Here is a 22,223-nt window from a genome sequence, read left to right as displayed (position 1 = left end):
TATGGACCCTTCTTTTCACCCAGACTAAATCCCTAAATGTCCCATAGACACCTAGCTGCAAAATGCAGAGAGAGATGACTTCACTTGCAAGAAGCAGGTGAAGGTGCTTGGAGCAGGTCCAAAGTGCATTAGCCAAAGAAGCAAGGCACGTCACTGAACCCCACTTAGCTGACACATTTTTGAAAGGGAGCTGATGCAGCCCTGCTTAGTGATGTTCACTGCTTCAGACTCTGAACAGACAGGTTGCTGTTGTTTTGGTTTTTTTTTGCATAAAGCCATATTTCATAGATCAGCAGCAGAACATTAAAATTGTAACTAAATTATAATCACTAAGATACATTCGTCAACATTCATCACACGATCTTCGCAAACTTCACTTACACCTGTAAAAATTCCCCACACCGATGTTAGCATAACATAATCACAATACCACCACGGATGGACAATTTACACACACTCCACCTCTCGTCTCTTCACCACATTAAAACAACACAAATTTGCCACGATTATTACACCCTCTGACAACGCTTCGCTTTGGTTCCACTTTGACCATAAAGCTAAACCACAAGGATTTCATTTAGATAATTACGATATCTTACTACAGCGGAACAAACACCTCTTGTTCATTCTTGTTTTGGAGAGGCTTAGTGGGAAAAGAGTAGAACATTGAGGCCTGCGGTTTTTGGTTATTGTTGTTTTGCCCTTTTCCTCTCCTCCTTCCTGTATTTTGATGAAATCATTTCCAGGCTAATTAGAAAGGTTTCATACTGAAAGTGCCAGATCCAAACTATCACAGCACTGTGAACGTTCAATGCCACAGACAACACTGCTCCTCAGGCCTGTCTGTAAGCGATTCTCTGTCAACCAACAAAACTTAGATGTGTGAGGAAAATAACAGGTGTAGAAACCTTGGCAAACAGGGGATTGGATGGAGAGCAAATAGTAGGAAAGCTCTGTGGTGATTTTTATTATTTTTTTTTTTAAATACATTTCAGTAATTATTCTTTCCCTATATCTTTGGAAATAGATGTGATCTTTACAAGTAGAAACTTTACAAGGAGAGATGCAACAGCCCTTTAAGAAAGCCTTCTCTGAACAGGGCAGCAGCTAAGAAAAGTGCTGTCAGGAATGCTGCCACACATGCTCATTTTAAACTCACCCTTGCAATTTGCATTAGTCCAAAACAGAACAAAGAAATTGGAACAACGTTTAGAATACTTTTTTCATGTATTCCTGGAGTTTGTCTTTAAAACCTTTCTTAAAACAAATGACTCGAATATAGACTTAACATAGGTGACTACAATACATAAATCCTGGCTAGTGCATTTTAAATGATTGTAGAAGGTGGACTTCTCCGTGATCAACAGCTAATAAAAAAATCTCTATTCTATTATCAAAAATAAAAAGAGTAAAAGCCTGGAAGGCATATAGGCGTACCCTATGCTATACACAACATGATGATGGTACTTGCTGAGGGTTCCTTTTGATGGTCACTAAAAGAGAAAGGGAAGAAAAAAGTCTGAGTTTCCTAAACGCTCTTCCACTGAGGAAGAGGTATTTGGATGTTCTGTACAAACAACAGTAATAGAAAGACAAAGCATGGATTTAAAAACACTTTTTTTTTTTTCAGGGAGACTGAAGTCAAATCACGACAATCAAGCAGTGTGAAAGAATTATCTTTTCTTCATATTCCATAAGCGTACTGCCCTGGACCACAGCTGCAGTTGGTGGCTGGACTTGTTTCATACACTGGTATAAACATCCTCTCAGTATCCTCTGGTGCAATAAATCACTCTGAGTTTAAGTGGGAGGAACTACAGAATTAATCTCCTGGCCTCTCTTGCAGTCACAGCTCTACTTTCCCTACAACCACATCAGAACCCTCCAAGCAGTTGCCATGTATCTATGGGAAGCTCATCCTCCATTTTGGCAAGCTACGTTCCCACCCTACCCTCTCTTCCCTGCAAATGTAGAGGGCAACAAACAACGGAAGAGTTCCTCTGTAGCCATCTTCTTCTAGTTACAACACAGCTTTTGGTGAGGACTCCCTCCCACCCCATGTGGTGTCCACTTGCACCGTGACATGGCACCCAGATGGAGCACACATGCTCCCACAGCACACGAGTGAACATTGCTGATCCCCGTGCGCTGCACAGGATGATGCACTATTCATCTGAGATGGTGTCACTACAAATGAGCCACGAGACATAAGAACAGAGCAAAACACAGAACCTTAGGTGCTGTGATCTTTGACTATTTTTGAGAAAAAAGGGGTGGCTTTGGGAAATTTCTGAAGACAACATGAAGGGACAGATTCCCACCCAGAATAACATCCCTTTATCTTTGTGCTCTCTGGCATCTGTCTTTTGACCAGTCTGACCCAAGTACTTTAAAACACCAAGGAATTTAGCATGATTTCAAATCCGGGTACAAATACTAAATGCTCTTCCTGGTTTCCAGCAGATAGCTTACACCGACACTTCAGCAAGAAATTAATTTTGTCCATTTAAACAGTCATTTTCAGACCTGGCACCATGAACTACCAAGGCAGATCTAGAACAGCAACAGGCATTTTGCCTTTAAAGTGAAATGACATCCTAAAACCTGCACTTTGTTACCAAGGGCTTCTAAAACCTGCTCCACCCCAGCCCCCAGGTTCAGCCCATCATTAAATTTAGTCTTAGAGCAACAGAAGCTCTAAGGAAAACTCTAAGGATATCTATTCTTTAGGACTCTTACTAGGCAGTTAATGAGGTAAATGTATGATCCTTTAACGTGCAATAGAGATAATTTACAAATTGCAATGAAGCTGGAAGCTCTAACGCAGATTGTATTACATTAGAAACCTCACCTGTGTTGCACATACACCAGCCTCAGCTCTCTGAGGCAAAGCTGTCACGTAAGCCCTCAACAGATAAATAGGCAAGTTTACTATATAACCCTCAAAGGCCCTTATTTTAAAAAACACATTTAAAATATGCTCTGTACAGCTGTTGTCTTACCATTTGCCTTGTGCTGCACATCTGGCGGAAACTGGTCAGGAACATACCACTGATAGTCTGGCTGCACAGAACAATAAAACATTATTACAGCAATATAGACTTCATAGACACTTCAAACAAAGGAATAGTGGCATGTTAAAAACATAATTGTGCTGCGAAGCTTTTTCTTAGTCATGCAAAAGTAGTTTACAAAACTTTTATATTTAGCTTTATGTTTCCACTGATTGAGTCTTTTCAGTTTGCTTCCTTTTTTGTAACATGGTTTAAATGCTGAACTGATTTAAAATATTGGTGTAAGCCTTTCTAGATCCCCCAAATCAAAACAAACATTAACAGAAACAAATCAGGTTTTAAAAGGGCTTTTTAGTACACTACTGCTAAAACAGACTAGAAAATAATAGCCGAAATCACATTTTTAACTGGCTCTATCTTCAATATTTAGGAAACCCAGAGATATCTGGCACACACACCGACCTAACAGGTAAAGCTGTTCCAGTTTCAGTATGGGTAAACACAGTTTTTTGCATGATAGGAATACCCTTTGAGTCAAGTTCTTTCCCTTCTCCCTTTCCACAGATTAGCATTTGTGTTGTAATTACATTAGCTGTTATCAAATAACTTATTGAAAATATTGTGGGATGGAAAGGTTCCCCATCTTTCTTCTAAGAGGATGTATTGGGAAGGTGATGTCCATGCAGGCATAGTTTCATCCAGGGAAATCCTTTATAGCAAGCAACAGCAAGGAAGAAAGAAATATTGCAATACAGTTTATACGCTGTGGTAAATAAGTAGCACGTTGCCACTAAATAAACAATTTTGGGACCAGACATTTCAGTTGAAGCTCTATTAAACCATCAATTTGGTTTGAGTACATGCAAGCTCATCAAATTCCAGGTAATTACTGCTTCAAATTAGTTAAACTGGGAAAATGATTCTTGTTTTGCAGAAATTGCTCTTGACAAAACCCTGAGTAGTCCCAAGGAGACTCTTACACACTTCAGCTTGTAGGGAAGAAATTTCATTGACTTCTAAAGAAGTTCTGCCTAAATTAAGGCAGCAGGATGAAGCTGTAGATATAGAAAACAGATTTAACTTTTATGTATGCTGTCATTTGCAGTTATGTTGCAGTAATTGCTATCCTACACCGTTAGGATAAAGGAACTATCCTATCTTCACTTAAATAATAATGTCCACATGAATTACTAACTAATTCTGTGTTTGTGGGCAAACAAAACACACTTTGATACAAAGCCAGCCTGTGCTTTGCTTTATGCAGTTTTTCCACTGATGGCTTAAAATATACTTATTTGCATTGCTCTTCTGAGTTTCTATTGAATTTTCTGTTCTCTGATCCACTCTTTCATACATACACAATGCAAAGCTGAATGAATTTCAGAGACAAGAGATGTATTTCATGTCAGACTAAACAAAAACGCTTCTACTGACAATGTAAAAGGAACGAAAAGGTGCAAGATATAAAAAGATTGAAAAAGCAAAAGCACAGACTAAACACACAGGATTACGTATGTTAACTCAGGACACTCATTAAATTCTAACACCTTTCTTCATTGCTAACAAATTGCTCAGGGAGTTATCAAAAGCTCAGAGCAGCAACACTGCACTCTCACAGGCAAAGAATTTCAAAGAAAACTCAGAATGAAACTGGGAGTTACAAAGCAACCAGTCAAACTGCCCCCAGTGCTCCAGCAGGAATGGCAAAGTTGTAAACCCAGTGATCCCTTGCAGAATTAGAAACCCAGATGATGAAAGTTCAGGGAGAAGAGCCAAAATAATCTGGGACAGAGTCCAAATTGCAGCGAAAAACATTCTGCGATACTTCCAACTCTGATAAACAAGCAGATAAGCACACTCCTGGACTATAGAAATGATTCCTTTGACCACAGCTTTTCAAATGGATTTCTGCAGTCGGAAAGCCTTATACGTGTCTTGCAGAAACTAAGCTGTAATTTCCCAAATAATGAACATCTTTTGATAGGCAACAGCTTTATAGGCAGAAATGACATTCACCATGTTTAAATTTATTCTCACTGGTTTTGAACAAGCACAGCCTACTTGTTAGATAACCAACAGCATTTCAAAAATGTCAGTATTTTTCCTGAAACAGATAACTCATCCTGACATAACCTGCCCTAAGGCAAAGGGTTCCTCTTCATGCCAAGGAAGACAGGACCTTGTCATGTGCCAGGAAAAAATTAAAATTTCCCACTGTGTTAGCCATGCTCAGATATAACTTCCACTTATGCTCTTTTTTTTTTTTCTTTCTTTCTTCCAACACACAGGCTTGCTTCGGAAAATTGTATTCCTAAAGCATTCAGCCTGAGTGCCTCACCCTCAGTAAACCTCACTCCTCACATAATCCCATTTCACATCAGAGTACCAGAAGGAAGATACTACTCAACACAAGCAACACAATCTGGGGCTTCACCCTTAGAGTGGAACAGCAGCGCTGTGCACCCTGCCACAAGCTTGTCAGCATGTGGGAATGTACGGGGAACGTGTGTTTGTGCAGCCTGCCACAGGGGTACTGCCTGGTGGTAGGACAGTTGTATTATCCGTGAATACAGAAACCGTAAGTGAAGCACGAAAGTCATTTTCCAATAATAGAGCCAGAGACACAAATACTCAGGGTAGGACACGGAAATAAGACATTAGTCAACAGGCTTTCTTCAGCTGCATAGAGGGAAGAGAACAGAATAATGTCAACTGCAACTAGATACCCAATTGTGTCACTGTCATTTACTTTGTATGCCCAGAACTGGGCTCCAGCTAGAAAAGGCTCTGCATTTACATGTATGTAAATTAATCTAAGAAACCAACAAGAATCCAATAGAACAACTTTTTTTTTTTTTTTAATTATAGAATGACCAGAAGCATCATGGAAAACAAACGTATAGTCTCTTTTTCTTCTTGCGGTTTTATAGATGAACAGTATTTGCCAAAATAAATTTAAAATATATAATAATATATACTTAAATTATAATTTATCATCCAAATATTAAATTGCTGCATTTTTTCCTTTGTGCACAGATTTCAGTGGGTTATGCTTCAGTTGAGACATGGCAGCACTCTGTGTGCAGTTCAGTACCAAAGACACAGGAACAGCAAAGAAAAGAACAAGCTTATAAAAGAAAATCGGCATCTGGGGGAAGACAAACATGAAAGAGAGACTGTACAGAGAACAGAAAGGCTCTTTCAGATCTAGAGGTAATTCTAAAACCAGTAAAAAACCTTGACCTGGCACCAAAACAAGCCAAAAGAACAACAGATTTAGTAACTGATGAGGACAGTGTGATAGCACCATGTTAATTCTTCTGTGGTCACCACACTGTGAGAAAATCAGTGCCCCTGTGAAACTGGAGAAGGTGGGAACCTTACTGAGTGTTGCTGCTGTTCGTGTGCCCTGCGAGACATTGGATGTACTCGAGGATCTTGATAGTGAAGGACCAACCCACAGTTCCCATAATTAACGCATGGGGAGAGAAAGAGTGGAGGTGGGTAACTGGGTCTCTCAGACTGTACCGGGAGGTCTTTTGTCTGTCAAAAATTAAGCAAAGCAAGAAAAAAAAAATGCATTACTAGCAGGATATGACAACCAACAGAATATCCACATACAAATTCATTGGTGAAAAGCAACAGGGAAGAAAATCCCCTTTGTCAGCATTAGTAACAATGCTTTCAGTTTAGCTTCTTCAGACTGTTCACAATTTTAAAAGCATTTAAGAAATTTGACTTTTCTCATGCCAGATTCTTGACACCTTTTATGTTAGAAAATATCTTTTTTCAATATGTGGCAAGCATATTTCTGCATGCTTTCCATATTCAAGAGATCTTCATTACACATTAGTAACATTCAATGGTTTGAAGCAGACCTACATGTGGACAGGCATTTGCATAACAAGAAAAATAAATAATATTGGTAAAGGACCAAAGTCTATGGTCTTGAGATTCGGTTGTGCCTTTTCTTAGGCTTTCTGCATCCCAGTAGAATTAATGGGAATTTGCCTAAGGACAGAACAAGGAGGAATGAAAGATGAGTCAGAACTAAATAATTTGACTTAAGAAAATAAACTAGTAAATACACTGCATGGCTCCTCTTGTATTTAAAGTACTTCATAAGCTTGTTTAATCACATCCCAAAGCAGGAAGAGACAAACAAGATGCTCCCAAGTGTAGGCTGCCAGTGCCACAACTACTCAGCAGCGGCTGCCTGTGTGTGTACCAGTGCCTCAGAAATTCCCTGTGATAAAGGCTAAATGAAAAAGGAGGAATTGAGCAGGGCCAAATACTGTGGAACATCTGAGGCACTGCAAATTCACACTGTACTGGTCTCTCTCATCCATCCATAGCCACAGATAACTCATGGAATAGATTTGGGTCAGCAGCTGAAGCTGAACACACACACAGGATAGCTTAAAGCCTGGTACTGATCCTCTGTATATAGGTGAGCCTCAGGTACTACTCCACTAGTTTCCATCTCCTGTGTCAACTAGAATACACCTGCAAGTCCCAGCATCTGTCCTGCAGATGATAGCCAGTTATGTACAGCACCAATCCTCTGGCAAGGGTTCAAGATCTCTATGTTGTGAGATTAAGTGCCCTCCTTCCTCCCTCCCAAGAGGGTAAGAGGAGGAAGAAAGGAGGTGCTCGTTCTCCCAACATAAAGAGCTTGAACCCTTCAGCCCCTCCTGTCACATCTAATGCCACTGGCTTTGGTGGCTGACAAGCAGAGGCAGCGACCAGGAGCGTAAGAAATTGAGATAGTTCCTCACTGCTCCCAAGGGCCAGCATTTCATTTACATCCAACAACAAGACACAGGTAAACAGAAACATACCTGCTGCTGCAACTGCTTTTCTAGTTTTTCCTTTCCCTTCACACAGGTCTTAATCTGAAAATAAATGAAATATTCACCCTGATAAATCAAACCCTTAAAAATCACATCCAAAGCTGCAATGTCACTGCAATGCAGGGGCATATCACACAGAGCTTGTACCACCTGTAGGGCGCACAGTATGCATGCACTGCAGATAAATCACTGGTCCTGGTCCAGAGGGGCTGGGGAGGAGTGGGAGAGGCCTGTTAGCCCCATTTATAGTCCCTCTGCTCACTGTCACTGCTGTGAGAGGTTCTCACAGCATCCACTGACTGACCAGTCAGGGCCATACAAGAAGTTTAGGTTTCTATGGTCTCTAGATGAAGCAAAAATATATAGAAGATGTCTTGGAGTACAAAGACATCTACAGATGTGTCCTACACACAGACACACCTTATTGAACCAACCAGGAGTGGGCTAGTGGGTAGGGGAAAGATAACTAAAAGTTATTGCATGCAAAATAGCAGATTTGTCCGAGGTATTTCTGCATGCCTGGGATGCCCTGAATGGCAAATCACAGCATTCACTCTGGCACTGCCATTTTGTTTGTTTGTTTTTTACACCTGCATGGAATGCTTCCAAGCACCTACAAAAGCACAGGTTAGCCTCAGGCCCAACTGCAGCAGTGCCCTAGCATCAGTCAAGATGCCCAACCTGTGCTCCTCTACAACTGAAGCTGGTGGCAGTGAGGAACACTGGACAGCACCTTGTCTCTCACTCTATTGCAAGATCTTACTAGTATTGATGAATGGCTTGGCTGAAAATAAGGCAATACCGCAGTTTCTGTTTCAAAACAAAGTTGGGGAGAACAATAAATCATCACAGAACATTTTGGTAATCAGCCATTCTTTTAAAACATTGCACAACTCTGTCAAGACAGGAAACCTCAAAATTTCATAACTTTTAAAGGGAGTTGAGAAAGCTCAAAATTTTGCATGCCATGACTTTGCTTTGGCTTCCTGAATGTCTGTGAACAGAATACTGACACTACTCTGAAGAGATAAAAAGGATGTTGCAACAAGAAATTATTCCAGAGGCTGCTCAGCTAATTTGGATGGAGACTTTTTTTTTCCTCAGTGATATTAATATTGCTCTGTAATTCCATAGCAGAGGTCAGGATTCATTACAGACGCTTTTTATTTCAAAAGCTGGTTTGATGTTACAACTCTCATATCAAGTGCCAGTGAAACAATCAAGAGTCCTCTGGATTTGTTTTTGATTCCCCCCTTGTATTTTAAGATATGTTTGAAGAGTTCTTGCAATAAACACTCCCTTCATCTACTTAATTTGGAAGTTGTCTCTAATCATTTCTCATCTTCTTACTGCATTACTTCAGAATGATTTCATCCCAGGTGGTGACCTCACATAAAATCCAATGTCAATTAATGGAAGCCAGAAAGCCTTGGATTGTGTGGAGAGTGAGAAAATAAAAATAAAATACACATGTGCTGGCAATAGTGACTTTCTTTTGACTCATACCTGAGAGTTTAGTTTATTCAGTTGAGACTGTAATCTCTCGTTAATCTTCTGCAATGCTTCTTTCTCCTCATTAAGTCTTTCTCTGTCAGATCGCTCCTTTCTGAAGTCTTCTTCATATATTTGTACCTGCAATCATTATGACTATGTGAATTTCAGCAGAGCCACAACAGAAATTTTAATCCACTTTGTTATATGGTTGCTTTTTAAACAATGGCCAAGCAGTGGGATGCATTCCAAAAGGATCCCTCTTTACAGTCCTGCAACCAAAAGATTTTCCCTCGCTATTTTTCTTTTTTTTTTTTTTTTTTTTTAAATGAACAATACAAAATGACAATTCCACAGTGGCACATCAACTGAAACAGTCCACAGCTTCACTGTTTGTAGATAGTCATAATTAAAAGGCTTACTGGGGAATATCCATTTTAACAATTATAAATAAGATACAAAATACTAAAGACGTGGATCTTTTTAAGGGATAAACAGTAGTAGGGCAAACATTTTATGATTTTTTTTTTCCAGTTTTCAATTGCAAACATCTTTTAATCTCTCCAGTATCTCAGATGCAAGCAGTTAGCATTCTGGTGGAGACCGGAGGTGCTCACACAGCACAAAAAAATGACGTCTATCACACTGTCTGACAGAAGATTATCATTTTATCCAACCTAACGATGAGCAACTGTGATCAAAGAACATCCTGCCTTTTTCATAGCCCACTGAATACCACATGACAAGCTTAGCCTTGAGCCTACCTTGCTTTATGCCTTTGCAGTTGCCTGCAGATTTACCTTTTCTGCTGCTCTAACTCTCTAACAAGAGTGTAGCCCAAAGGATTAATCTGTGAAGAGTAAGTGACAGTATTTAGAGCCATCGTGATATACTTATGACTAGAAAACTTGAACTAGTCAGGACAGTCAAGAAGTTTACACCTTGGCTGAAACACTGTGGAAAGAAACCCATAGTTCTTCAACTAATGGGCAGGCATCCACCTGGTATGAAGCTGAAGGTCGGTGGCACTTTCAATGACAGATAAGGTTGGATTAGATGGTCTTAGAGGTCTTTCCCAACCTTAATGGTTCTATTATTCTATAACAGCAAAAGCACACTGGAGTGGGAACTATCACCAAAGCTTTCAGGAGTCCTTTCAGTTGGTCACTAAAGCCTGCTGACAATCTACTGTCAAAGAATTTGGTTGCTGTGTCTCATGCTCTGCCCCTAGCATAGACACAGCTTTTCTTTTTCTTTTTTTTTTTTTTTTTTTTTTTTTTTTGCTGGCAGCAGTATTATGACTACACAGGAGAAATAAAGAAACATTAATACCTCAGGGAAAGAAAAAAGAAGTAAACACAGGGCTCTATAAATTTTCACTACCTGCCTGTTGCAGCTGATTTTTGCAAGGTTTTTTTGGATCTGACGGTCCTGCACTAGATATAACCCCCTCCCCGAATAACAGAGTGTAAAATGAACAAAGGCTTTCTGTGTGGCCGCGTGGATCTCTGCTTACAGCCTGTGCCTGAAGGAGGCACGAGCACTACTGACCCTCCAAAATAGCGGCAAAGCTGTCGTTTGCAGACATGTAGCTCTCTTGTACCTCTGTCCACCTACATGCACCTCTTTATTAGAGTTTCCTCATTTCTTCTCTCCTACCTCACCTCCCTACTGCTCCCCACCTGTACAATTTGTTGAAGCTGCAAGGGAGCAAACTCTGTCACAGCTTTGTCATTACATTCTCTTGTCCTGAGAAATAGGGGGACATCTCCGAAGCAATTAATGCCTTTAACTTTTCTATAGTAGCCAGGGATGGCCTGGTGACAGCCAAGCTCTGGTGAGGCTCTGTCATATTGTGTGTCCCAGGGGCCCCTCCTCCATACAGTTAGAGCTTTCTGCTCCATTTCGTGCAGAAGGAAGTTTGGACTCACTGCACTGATTTATACAACTAGAGAAATATACTCATAAAATGGTTGCCCCATGAGAATTCTGAAGAAAAAAAAAAAAAAAAAAGAAAGAAAGAAAAAGGGTTTACTCTATTTTATTGTGTAGAATGAAATAACTCATTACTGTACAATCAAGTGCAGGATTTTATTCTCCAGCATGTGGCAAGCATTACATTAGAGAGCAAAATCTGGCTCTGCTGTCAAACGTGACAGAAACAAGTATTTTATTCCCATTGAATAAAATTCCCATTCTGATCACATCCATTTGTGTGTCAATAATGTTAGCCCTAACACTGTCCAGGATGACAGACCAAAATTGTTAGATTATCTGAGAAGTATCATGCTTTTAAACATATTCTCTCATATGCAGAGTGCACAAAGCACTTGAATTGCTCAAAATGAAGATTAAAAAAAATAATTCTCTGTAGTGATTGGTATGCAGGTTATAGATTCAAAAGTCTCATACCACACTTTGAACAACTACAATACCAACACTCTAATTTCCCAAGACCAGCATTCTCTAGACAATTCATTAAACTTTCAACTTCTACGATATAAGGAGCAGAAGATACAAGCAACAAATTCGTCAGTAACTCATGAAGTTTGGCATTCTCTCTGGAGGAAATTCAGTCCCTAGCAGGGAGCTGGCAGGACGCCTCCAAAAATCACAAGAACCATTCTGCAGCTTGAAACCCTACACAAGAGCTTGCTCCAGTCTTTCGCAAGGACTGAATTTCACTTTATGGACACTGCTGTGATGACAGCATCTTAGGAAACACCAATTTGAATGGACTACAACTCTTCCGTTCAAAAGTACTATATAGCAAGTCAGCCAGGCACTGTTCTTGGGAGAGAAGGCAAAATCGTATGGCATGAAATTCAAGGCAGGCTTGCTTCCAGCCATTCTCACCTGCTGCTGGAGAACTTCAAGTTGGGTTCTCATGTCCTCGAGGCTGTTCTTGTCAACCCCCTCTGAAGGAGTCCCAGGAACAGATTGGTGCTTCTTTTGCAACACATCCTTAAGGGCCTGCAACATAAAGCATCATAGCTACTGTACTGAGATCCACCACATCAGAAAGATTTACTTTACATCATTATAAAGTTTTCTCCTTAAGTAGAGTCACAGACCTTTTTTCATTCATTTGCAGTTGTTTCAATTATATACAGTGAATATTGTGAATAACATTTATGTATGCCTAAGTCCAAATTCTCAAAGCGCCCACACTAGATCCATGAATTTGAGATGGTGTAGTTTAGAAGACTGTGTTTTTACTTAATCTATAACCAACAACTAGCTGTGGAAATCACAGCTGCAAATCTCATTCAGAAATCCCATTTTCCCTGTGCAAATCAGAATTTGAGAAAACCAAGACCAGTGTCAAAAGATGAAACAACACAATAACGTTAAAGTAGCACTCGACTATGCCTATAAATGTTCCTGTAGTAAAGTCAGACAAACACTTTTTGCACCAGGAGCACAAATTTCTTCAGCTGGAACCAAAGTGAATATTCACATCGAGACGAAGTTATGTAGTCTCTACAACTTGTCACTAGAGGGAGTCATGTATACACACACTACGCTGAGAATGCTCTTGTACTATTTTTCAAATTCTTCTACATTTCTTTGCAGATTTTATTTATTTAATAGTGTTCCACAGCTGTCCCTTGGACTGGAATAGTTCTTAAATCATTCTTACCACTTTCTGTCTATAACCACACTTACACATTTCTTATTTACTCTACCACGAACGCTCACATTTCAATTTCAGTGCTTTTCTGCATCTCCCACGGAACATACGGACTCAGCTAATTTCCTCCACTTTAGAAGGTTCTCTTCTTGCTAGTGGTCCCCAGATCCCCCTGACTGGCCATGCACCACTCGTGTTGTAAGAGAAGGGAGAAAATAACTTGGAAAGGGAAAAGGGAGAAGGGGAAGAAGACGAGCAGGAAAAAAGAGCACCTAAGAAACCCAAGGATTAGTGTTGTGGACTTCATCTTCCATGAAGTATAGAAAAGGGGGAAAAATAGCACTTCCAACAAGGAATGCAGAAGAGAAAGGGAGGCCTTTTATCTGATGAGCTACTGTCCCTAAGAACAGTGCAGAAGAGGTATACTACTGGCGAAGATTGTATTCCATGTTATATGTGAATAAGGTTATACCTAAATATGGGAGGATGTGGACACATAGCTCACTGACTAATCTTCTTTTTGTCCCTTCCAGCCACTGCTAATCTCTTTTACAATATGAACTTATATGAACTGAGATGGCGCTGCAGCAAAGTTATCAATTAAGTCAGAGAGAAATTTGTGAGAGAAATTTCAAACTATTGCAACACTTTCATATAGCAAACATCAAAGTAGGATCAGATCTACATTTTGGGTACTTTGGAAAACCAGATCTATGCTGAATGAAGCTGGAAGCAAACAGGTTAATGTATTTAAAAAACAGTACTTATATCTTCCATAAACTGGGAACTAAGTAGCTTAAAATGACTGAGATGCAAAATCACGCGTATTAGCAAGCACTGTTATATATTTAAGGGAACAAAAACCTTAGTTCAGCTTAACTACTGCCTGGTAATGAAAATATGATTGCTTCATGTTGATTTGGGAAAAGAGCAAGGGTAACAGCAGGAGTGAACCAGATTTGTTAGCAGATACTACTACCATTAAAAAAAAAAAAAAAATCATCTGGCCTGAATAAATTCAGCCCAACTGAAATGGATGAAAGTGTCTAATGAAAGAAGGGTTTCATCTCCAGAACAGCCTTCCAACAGAAGTAACACATAAGGAGCTTAAAGTATTTTTAAGGTAGAAGTCTGATTTAGAAAAATTTGTAAGCACTTGAAGTCACTGAAACTACAATAGCAGAGGTACTAGACTTAAAAGGTCACAGTACTACATGCGTTCATGAGATCTGACGGATGCAATTACACAGGAAATCAGTAAAGCATCAGTCGTGTGAGAAACTATGTTGCATAAAACTGATGTTTCATTTAAAACTATGGTTTATTTACCTACACCTTAGTTCCAACAACATTGTAAGATTCTAAAAATAAAATAAAATACAAGCAAGATCTGTAATGAAAGTCAGAAAAGGTTTTGAGCAAGTCTTGTCAATGCATTTCAGAATGAGCTAAAGATCATAAATTGTCAGATATTTTAATATGGCAACATTACTTTTTTGCCCTGACTTTCACACATTCTGGTCCTCCAATTTATGCTTCACTTAAAGATACACAGCAATGGTTATTGCAGTGCATTTCCTCAGGAAGCGTTTGTGGTTCACCATGAAGTACAGAATTGTTAGAAAACACCCACTGCTTTATGTGATCTTTTGATTAAACAAAGTTGCATTTATTACTTTCCCTCAGTTTAAAAAAAAAAAAATCCCCTGAGCTATTTTATGGCAATTTCCTCAATGAAATACACACGCACACATACAAATACATATACACAGTCGTGTATGTATGCATGCATGCATATAAGAAGACTGGAGCATATGTCCTGTGAAGAGAATCCATTCTCAGACAGAACATATGTAAAACAACAGTTTTTTAACTGTCTGAATTTTTTTATCACAGTGTTCCACTGGAAGCACATGAAAACAGCTTTGTGCCATTTCCCATTTCCCTTTTGTTTTAAGGAGGGGAAACCTAGAAAGAATATAATTATGACAGAGAATTTTCACAGAAGAAGCCAAAGATTTTCTTAACTTTCTTCTTTACAGTGCAAACCCTCCAACCTGCCAAGAGCAGCATGAACAGGTGTTAGCTAAATTCAGTTCTTGTTCCTTTCCCCAGCTCTCTGAATCCATGATCTATGGATTAACAGTGACCATTAGTTTGCTAATAGACAGATTGCTCACCAAAGGATTGAAAATAAAGTCAGCAGGTAGTGTTAGTGCTTAACATCAGAGACCCTAGAATTAAAGTGAGAAGTCCTAGTCACTGGCTCAACTCTTGCTCATACCTTATTAAGACGACTTATTTCACACTCATAGTGTTCTTGTTTTCTTATCATTGAGGCATTCTTCTGCTTCAGCAGCTTGTTCTCTTCCTTCATGTCGTGCAGGACTTCACTGAGAACCTTTGTTTCTTTCTGGGATGCAAAATACAGAGAAATGCAGATGGAACCATTTTTCAAAACAATTTTCAAGTATCTGCTGCCTGGCAGATGTGCTGAATTTTTGGTGTCCCAAACACAGCTGGGAAGGAAAGCAACAGGAAGACGGATGGTTAGTAAAACCCAGATATGATAAAGTTTGTTGAAATTGTTTTGACCACTCACCATATGATGAGATAGAGGCAACATACCAGAATAAATTCCTGCTCTCCATGATCTGCAGTTGCATAAAGGCATGAAAAAGCTGGCAGGCCAAAGCAAATGGTAGCATACAAATGACCATCTCAACCCTGCCTTGGTCTCATCCACTCAATGCAAGGTCAGGGCTATAAGCAGGTGGAGTCCCAGCCACCCTGAGTATCATACAACATCGGAGACAAAACCATATCTCTGTATCTTACAGTGTGAGGGCTTTTCCCACTACTCAAGAGGCAGGCCTCAGCTTGCTCAAGAATTACCAAGCTGCCAACTGAGGCTTAGAAACCCACATTTTATTTTATTTTTTTTTAACCTCATCACAGTTGGTGTTTTGAGCTCGACCCTTCTTAGTGTGTGTGCCTACACTGCTTCCATCCCAGCAAACCACCATGAAGATATCCGTATTTGTAACAGGACTTATCAAGTCTTTCAAGATGTTATTATACTAATTAGTAGGACAGATTTGCAAAATTAAGTTTGATTCACTTCTCCTATTGCTTTCAGCACAGCTATTTTCAACTTACAATGAGGGGAGCTAAGATTCAGATCAGAGCCTGAAGTAACTGGCATTGTGTAAGCTTCCCTCCTTTCTCTCCAGGGTAATGCATTCCTAGCTAGCTTACTTTTGTCAAACTGTCTTAGAGAAAGCTGTTCAGACATTTGAAACAGAGTGACTGCTCTACAACAACAACAAAAAAAACTTCAAATATTCCTCTGCAGCTGCTTTATGTGATAAAGAAATGAGATCCAACAATCACACACACATGACACCATACACATGCTATCTTTTTGTGCAGTAGCCCTATCTCTGTGCAGCCAGCTACTAGCTATTTTCTCTCTGGGCTCATGAGAAGTGAATCACTGTGTCCACATCAAGCCACTGAAAAACACCCCTGAGAAACTGTCCCATATGCAGAAGGTAGCCTTATTATCCTTTGTTCTAGGCTACTTGGAACATTTCTATAAGGAACTCACTCGGGATTTAACTCAAGTTGGCATGTCTCTGTATGCTTGAATATATTAAAAAAAAAGAAAAAAAAAGAAAAAAAAAAAAACTAAAATCCTTGTAGGTTTTTAGCTTTATTCTACTCTTTTCCATCCCCTTTTCCTCTCTCCTAGCACACATTCTCCTTCTCCAAAGCTGACAGCTTGGGGAATACAAACATTTATAATTAACCCAAACACAGTTTGTTTGGGTTTTTGAACCATCTGAATTCTTAGTCTTGTTGCTTCTTACTCAACACTTAATCTTAGGTTTTATGGCTCCTTTGCCATAAGTCTTTGATTACCATCTACAGGCACACAGTTGAGTGCAGAGAGAACAAAATAATTTAAATCTCCAAAACTGTCAGTTTTCATCTGTGGGCCATGGAGGACATGCGAACAGATTAACTTTTAATTCCCAACATTGTCAGTGTGACAGTCATACCTTCAGATGCACCAAAAAAGAAAATTAGCTCCATCAGACAGAGATTGTTTGCTGTTGCTCGTTTTCCCATATGGCTCAGGGAAGCTACTCTGAATAAATAAATTTAAAAGGTCCTGTCAGGCTGCTGGATTAGATAAGCAATTAGAAAACAAACACCTTATTACTCTGACCTGGCAACAACCTTCTGCAGCCTATGCCAGCTCCATGGCTATAGGGAGTGAAGAACATTAAAAAATAAAAATAAAAAATAAAAAGAATGTTGCTTAATTGTCCCTTGGAACTGCTTTTTCTTCACCTAGCCCCATGGGCAGCACAGCATAACTTGATGTGGATATTATAATTTATGATGCTCATTCAAAATTCTCTACTTTTAGCAGCTACATCTGCAAAGGTGTAGATCTCCTGCATCCCTGCAGGGTATCCAACAGGTAAAGAAGTTCAAAAGAAATAGAAGCACATAGTGGCTGCCATATAATTTTTAGAGAAATTGCTGTTCTAAAGTTGGTATGCCAGGTGGGTTGACCCACCTCCGCAAGAGATTTTTAGAGTATATAGTTACCTTGTTCATTATTCACATATGCACAAAAACAATTTGAGAGTGTACTGCTCATTGTTACCTTTCCAAAGAGTTAGCAATTTTTCACAGCTATCATTTATTAAAAAGGTTGACAGTAAACATCTTAGTAATACGAACAGGAAGATGGATTGTCTATCATTGACTGTATACTCAGGGCAAATACAGGCAGTGATTAAACAAGTTCATAATGACACAGTTTGCTTTGAAGCATGTAAATGGGCCTATGGGTTGGAAACCAAGCACATGTTTACCCATGTTGTAATAGTTAAGCAAGTAAGACAAATGTTCAGCCTATGAAAATAAAAGCTTTTTTCCTACAACAGCTATCATATTTTTTATCTGATAATAGAAGTGATGTGATTGCCACTTGTCTTCAGGTTTGTTTCACATTATCAAGTTTCCCATGAGAAAGGAGAACCTTGCCTTCAGCTGTTAGAGCTGCAGTCAGAAGCTCTTATAAGAGGTTACGAAGCTGTGTTACCATGAAACAGAATGAGAATAGTTACTGCTTACTCTCTGATGCTTGACAGATGGGGCAAAGACAACCTTTTCTGCATATTTGGTATAAAGTTGCTGATTACTTTGGTTGGTGGGTTTACTTTGGTGGGAATTTAGCTTCAGGGATCTGACTTTTTATTGTTGAGCATTTTATGTGATATCTGCAGCTTTTCCATTTAAAATTGCGGTAGCATTTTCTTTCTCTGGACACAAAGAAATTCACTCTAAAAAGAACACTCAGGAAGAAAATATCTAAGCTATGCACATCAATCTGCTCTTTATTCCTTCTCACAGACACTACTGCTGTGTGGTCTGACAATTTATACAGAAATGACTGCCTCACAATGCATAGTTCTCTGATCAAAGAGAAGATCAGCCACTGCCTTGGGTACAATATTGATGAGCACCACCACCTACAGGGTCTGCAACACCCCATGGTGTGCGCTTAGTAGAAGAGAGAGGAAAGACACTGGGTGACAGCGCACCCTCCTACCATTTCCTGTGACAGCCTGTCTCTGCCCAGGACTTGCAGCCTCTCCTTTTCTGGAGGATGTCGATGTCTCTCTTCCTCCAGCTCACTGACTCTCCTCTCTGACATGTCCAGTTTTGTCTTCATTTCTGCCAGCTGAAAAGCAAATAATATACCATGGTGGGCTGTCTGTGCATCCAGAAAGGCACAGCACCCCAAAGGTGCCTCCAAATCCTTTCAACTCTCAGCAGATTAGCGTAAAGGCGTGGATCTGGTTGGGTGCAAAGTGCCCAACCACTTACTCCTCCCCCCAAGCCCTGCTGCTCTGTTTGCAGGGGAGACTCTTAATGATTTAGGGTAGTTTTTCTCATGGTGTTACCTCAGTTGGCTCTAGCACTGATTTTGCTGCCAGAGCACTGCTACCGTGGGACTGTTTCTGCATATGAATTCTCCATTTTTAATGTTCTTTTCCTTTCCCTTTGCAACACGGACTGCCTCGGCACTAGTATACTTCCAAAGCAATCTAGCCAGAGGCATAAAACTGTCCTATATTAAATGAGGAAGAGACATTTGAATTCTCTTTGCACAAAAAAGTCAAGGAAGAAATGATCCAGATCTCAGTAAAACTTACTGGAAGATATTAGAGAAAATTTTCCTGATAAGCACATGAGGTCACTTGGCAAACTTCCTTTTCATAGAAGGAAATAAGAGAAGTGTCAGTTTATGAACCAACTTAATTTTTAGAATACCGAGAAATATTTTAAGCGGCTAGCTTTGCTAGGCAGTTGATTATAATGTCTGCAGCTAATATGCCACAGAGCTGCAAGCAAGGAATGAAAGCTATGACAATGGCATCTTGTCAAAAATAAATAAAAATATAAATAGGTAAGTATTTATTTACCATTTACTTTTTATATTATGAATATTTTAATATATAATTAATATTTTTGTACAGAGCAGTTTCTCAAAGGTAAAAAGTCTCTCTTCTTACAGAAGGTGGCATTCATGGAAGATTTACCTGAGCACTCCCCCATTACAGGGAGCCCTGGTGACTTTCTAGGCTTCCTAATCCAGAGTGAAAATTACCACAAAAGATGGGACAAGAACCAATAGACGTGTGGCAAAGTGAGTCAGTGGCTGGACACACCAGACACTGCAGGATAATTTTCAGGTCATTCTGCTCTGAAGTGTGACCTTGTGGAAGGCATGAACACCTCTGCTGTCATGTCCAGCCCATGGTTCCCTACTAATTTAGACAAAGCTTGCTTGTCTGTTCTCTTGTTATTTGTCTCACTGAAGATTGCAAATACGTAAGCTTCACTTTTATGTAATGTGATTTTATTTCATTTAGGTATTTTACCTCTGTAAGTGAAAGACAAAATACAAAGTAAATATGATGATTGTGCCCACATGCCCACTCAAAGATACTACTACTGCAGCTACAGCTGGTTGGTTTTAAGCACGGATTTAAGCAGCAGCAGACAGCATTCATATTCCAATAGAAGCAGTTAACATTGTTACCTGTTCTTCATAAAGTTGTTTCATAGCTCTAAACTGATGATCCCATTGTTTGTTCACCTCCAGAAGCTGTAATTATCAGGAAGAAGCAGTAAATAACCCTCATTTCAACAATGTCGAGACCTATATATATATATATAAAAATATATATATAATATAATATATATATATTTATATAAAATAATATATATTATTTATTTATATATAACATATATCATATATATAATATATATTTTATATATATATAATATATATAATCTTATATATATATAAGAGACCTATTCTCGAGCTATGAGTGTTCACAACCTCTTTGTTATCTGGACAGTCCCTTTCAAGAATAAGTAAACATGAAATCCAGTGAGCTTTATGGCTCATCTGCCATTTCTTTGTTATTTCAGCTAAGGCAGATGAATGTTCAGGAAGTAACATTCAGGAAAGATGCAAATATAAAATAAACTATAGGTGAATCATTTGCAACACTGTACAAATCCCAAACTGTAATTCCTAAATGGCTAAGGACAATTTTGTTAATTTGCTTTCAGTTACATAAGCATATTTGCAATTAGAAGGTCACCAGCTTCAAAACAATGAATTGAAGACGCCTATCAACTGCAATTACAGCTGGGTGCAAACCCTGCTTGCCTTTTTCAGTACCACTAAACTGAGCAAACGTATGCATGCAAAACAGGGAAGACTGGCAAGCACCATGCATAAAATTGGTATGAGTGAAGTCAGTGTGTGTGCATTTTTATCGGAGAAGGCCAAATAGGTTTCCCAGAAGTACTTTGATTTGTAGGATGCATGTTGACTCTTTAGGATGCTCAGAAATAGAATAGTTTCCAGTTTCCTGCTACCTGTGGTAACACTCCAGTTGCTACTACTCACAGTTATTCCTTAGCCTTTACCACAGTGATCATTATGAAAGTTTGCTGTTTGTGACATATCAATCTCCACCCTTCTGGATTTATAACTGTGTTACAATATTTGGTCAATATTTGTTTTTAGGAACAGTTCTCCAAATTTAACTGCCTAGATATAGGAACTATAGGAACTAATTTAAACACAAGTTTAAGTGTCTGCATGCTTCAGGCTGTGAAGAAATGAGAAGTGGAAATTCTCCAGATAGAAATTTCCTCAAAAGAGTGGGGGATGAGATTTCCAGAGAAGAAACAGAGCTCTTGCTGCACTGCCTGATGAAACCAATTGCTGCTTAAATACAGTGTAAGTAACATTCAATGATTTCCTGGCATGGAAATGTTACTGAATTTGTAATGTCTATCTTAGGTTATAGCTGTAAAAGTTAAGGGTATGTAAACTTAAGATTACCTCTCGTCTCTGCCTTTCCAGTGAGAGAATCTGTTGTTCCAGAGAATTGGCTAATACAGTCTTCTTTTTGGTCAGTAGTACGTGCTTTGACTAGATGAAAAAAAAAGTTCAAAAATGAATACTTCCAGCATCCCCTCTTCAAGTCATGATTATCATATTAAACTCCCATCCGCCCTGCCACCTGCAATGTAAAGAAAGTGACACAGCAATATTTTCTTACAGTGTATTTGCTATCAGTATCTTAACACCTGCTGACAGCAGATTCTGAAGCATACATCTGCTTTAACCCTGCTTAGCCTGTGTTTCAGAGCCATTATGCAAATGGGTGGCAAAATAAACAAAATTAGGCCTCATTGCACCATCTGAGGTATAGAACACAAAATAGGCTAACAAAAAATAGGCTTTTAATTATCTTACAGATGGTAATACAACCAAATAGTAAAAGCCACAAAAGTTGAGCATAAGTTAAAGTGGGCATAAGTAATTCCCTTCGTTTACAAGAACTAGAATAATTAGTAGTTTTGCGCCCGGTAAGTGTTTGCAGGCCTGCAGCAATAATCTTTAGCACAATGGGTTCAAAACAAGCAATACAGAAAATGAATAGGCTATTTGGAGCAATTAGGAAAATCGGTCCAATCTGCAATTGTTTGATTTAACTTGGAGTTTTGTCCATGAAGGACAAAAGCAGCTAAGCCCTCGTTCTTGTAATGGCAATGACAAATATCATAATTTCCCAGAAGTTTCCATGAATTCTCATGAATACAAACATGTGATATATA

General features: G+C 39.1%; 1 protein-coding gene across 12 annotated transcripts in view; it reads right to left on the bottom strand.

The window, feature by feature from the left end:
* Positions 1-22,223, bottom strand: part of TNIP3 (TNFAIP3 interacting protein 3) — a 69,959-nt gene that overhangs the window by 5,705 nt on the left and 42,031 nt on the right. For 11 of the 12 annotated variants that reach the window (XM_072037485.1, XM_072037487.1, XM_072037486.1 and 8 more), the window contains 9 exons: positions 21,445-21,534; positions 20,122-20,187; positions 18,625-18,756; positions 15,277-15,405; positions 12,215-12,331; positions 9,374-9,499; positions 7,856-7,909; positions 6,399-6,557; positions 3,003-3,063 (listed from right to left, as the gene is read on the bottom strand). In XM_072037485.1, coding sequence (XP_071893586.1) covers positions 3,003-3,063; positions 6,399-6,557; positions 7,856-7,909; positions 9,374-9,499; positions 12,215-12,331; positions 15,277-15,405; positions 18,625-18,756; positions 20,122-20,187; positions 21,445-21,534 — 934 coding nt within the window. The remainder of the gene's footprint in view (positions 1-3,002; positions 3,064-6,398; positions 6,558-7,855; positions 7,910-9,373; positions 9,500-12,214; positions 12,332-15,276; positions 15,406-18,624; positions 18,757-20,121; positions 20,188-21,444; positions 21,535-22,223) is intronic. The other variant, XM_072037492.1, reaches the window with a different exon arrangement.

The sequence above is a fragment of the Anas platyrhynchos genome, chromosome 4, assembly GCF_047663525.1.
Source record: "Anas platyrhynchos isolate ZD024472 breed Pekin duck chromosome 4, IASCAAS_PekinDuck_T2T, whole genome shotgun sequence".
In the NCBI taxonomy this organism is placed as follows: Eukaryota; Metazoa; Chordata; class Aves; order Anseriformes; family Anatidae; genus Anas; species Anas platyrhynchos.
The sequence above is the reverse complement of the archived record's forward strand: the minus strand, read 5'-3'. Positions and strand labels throughout refer to the sequence as shown.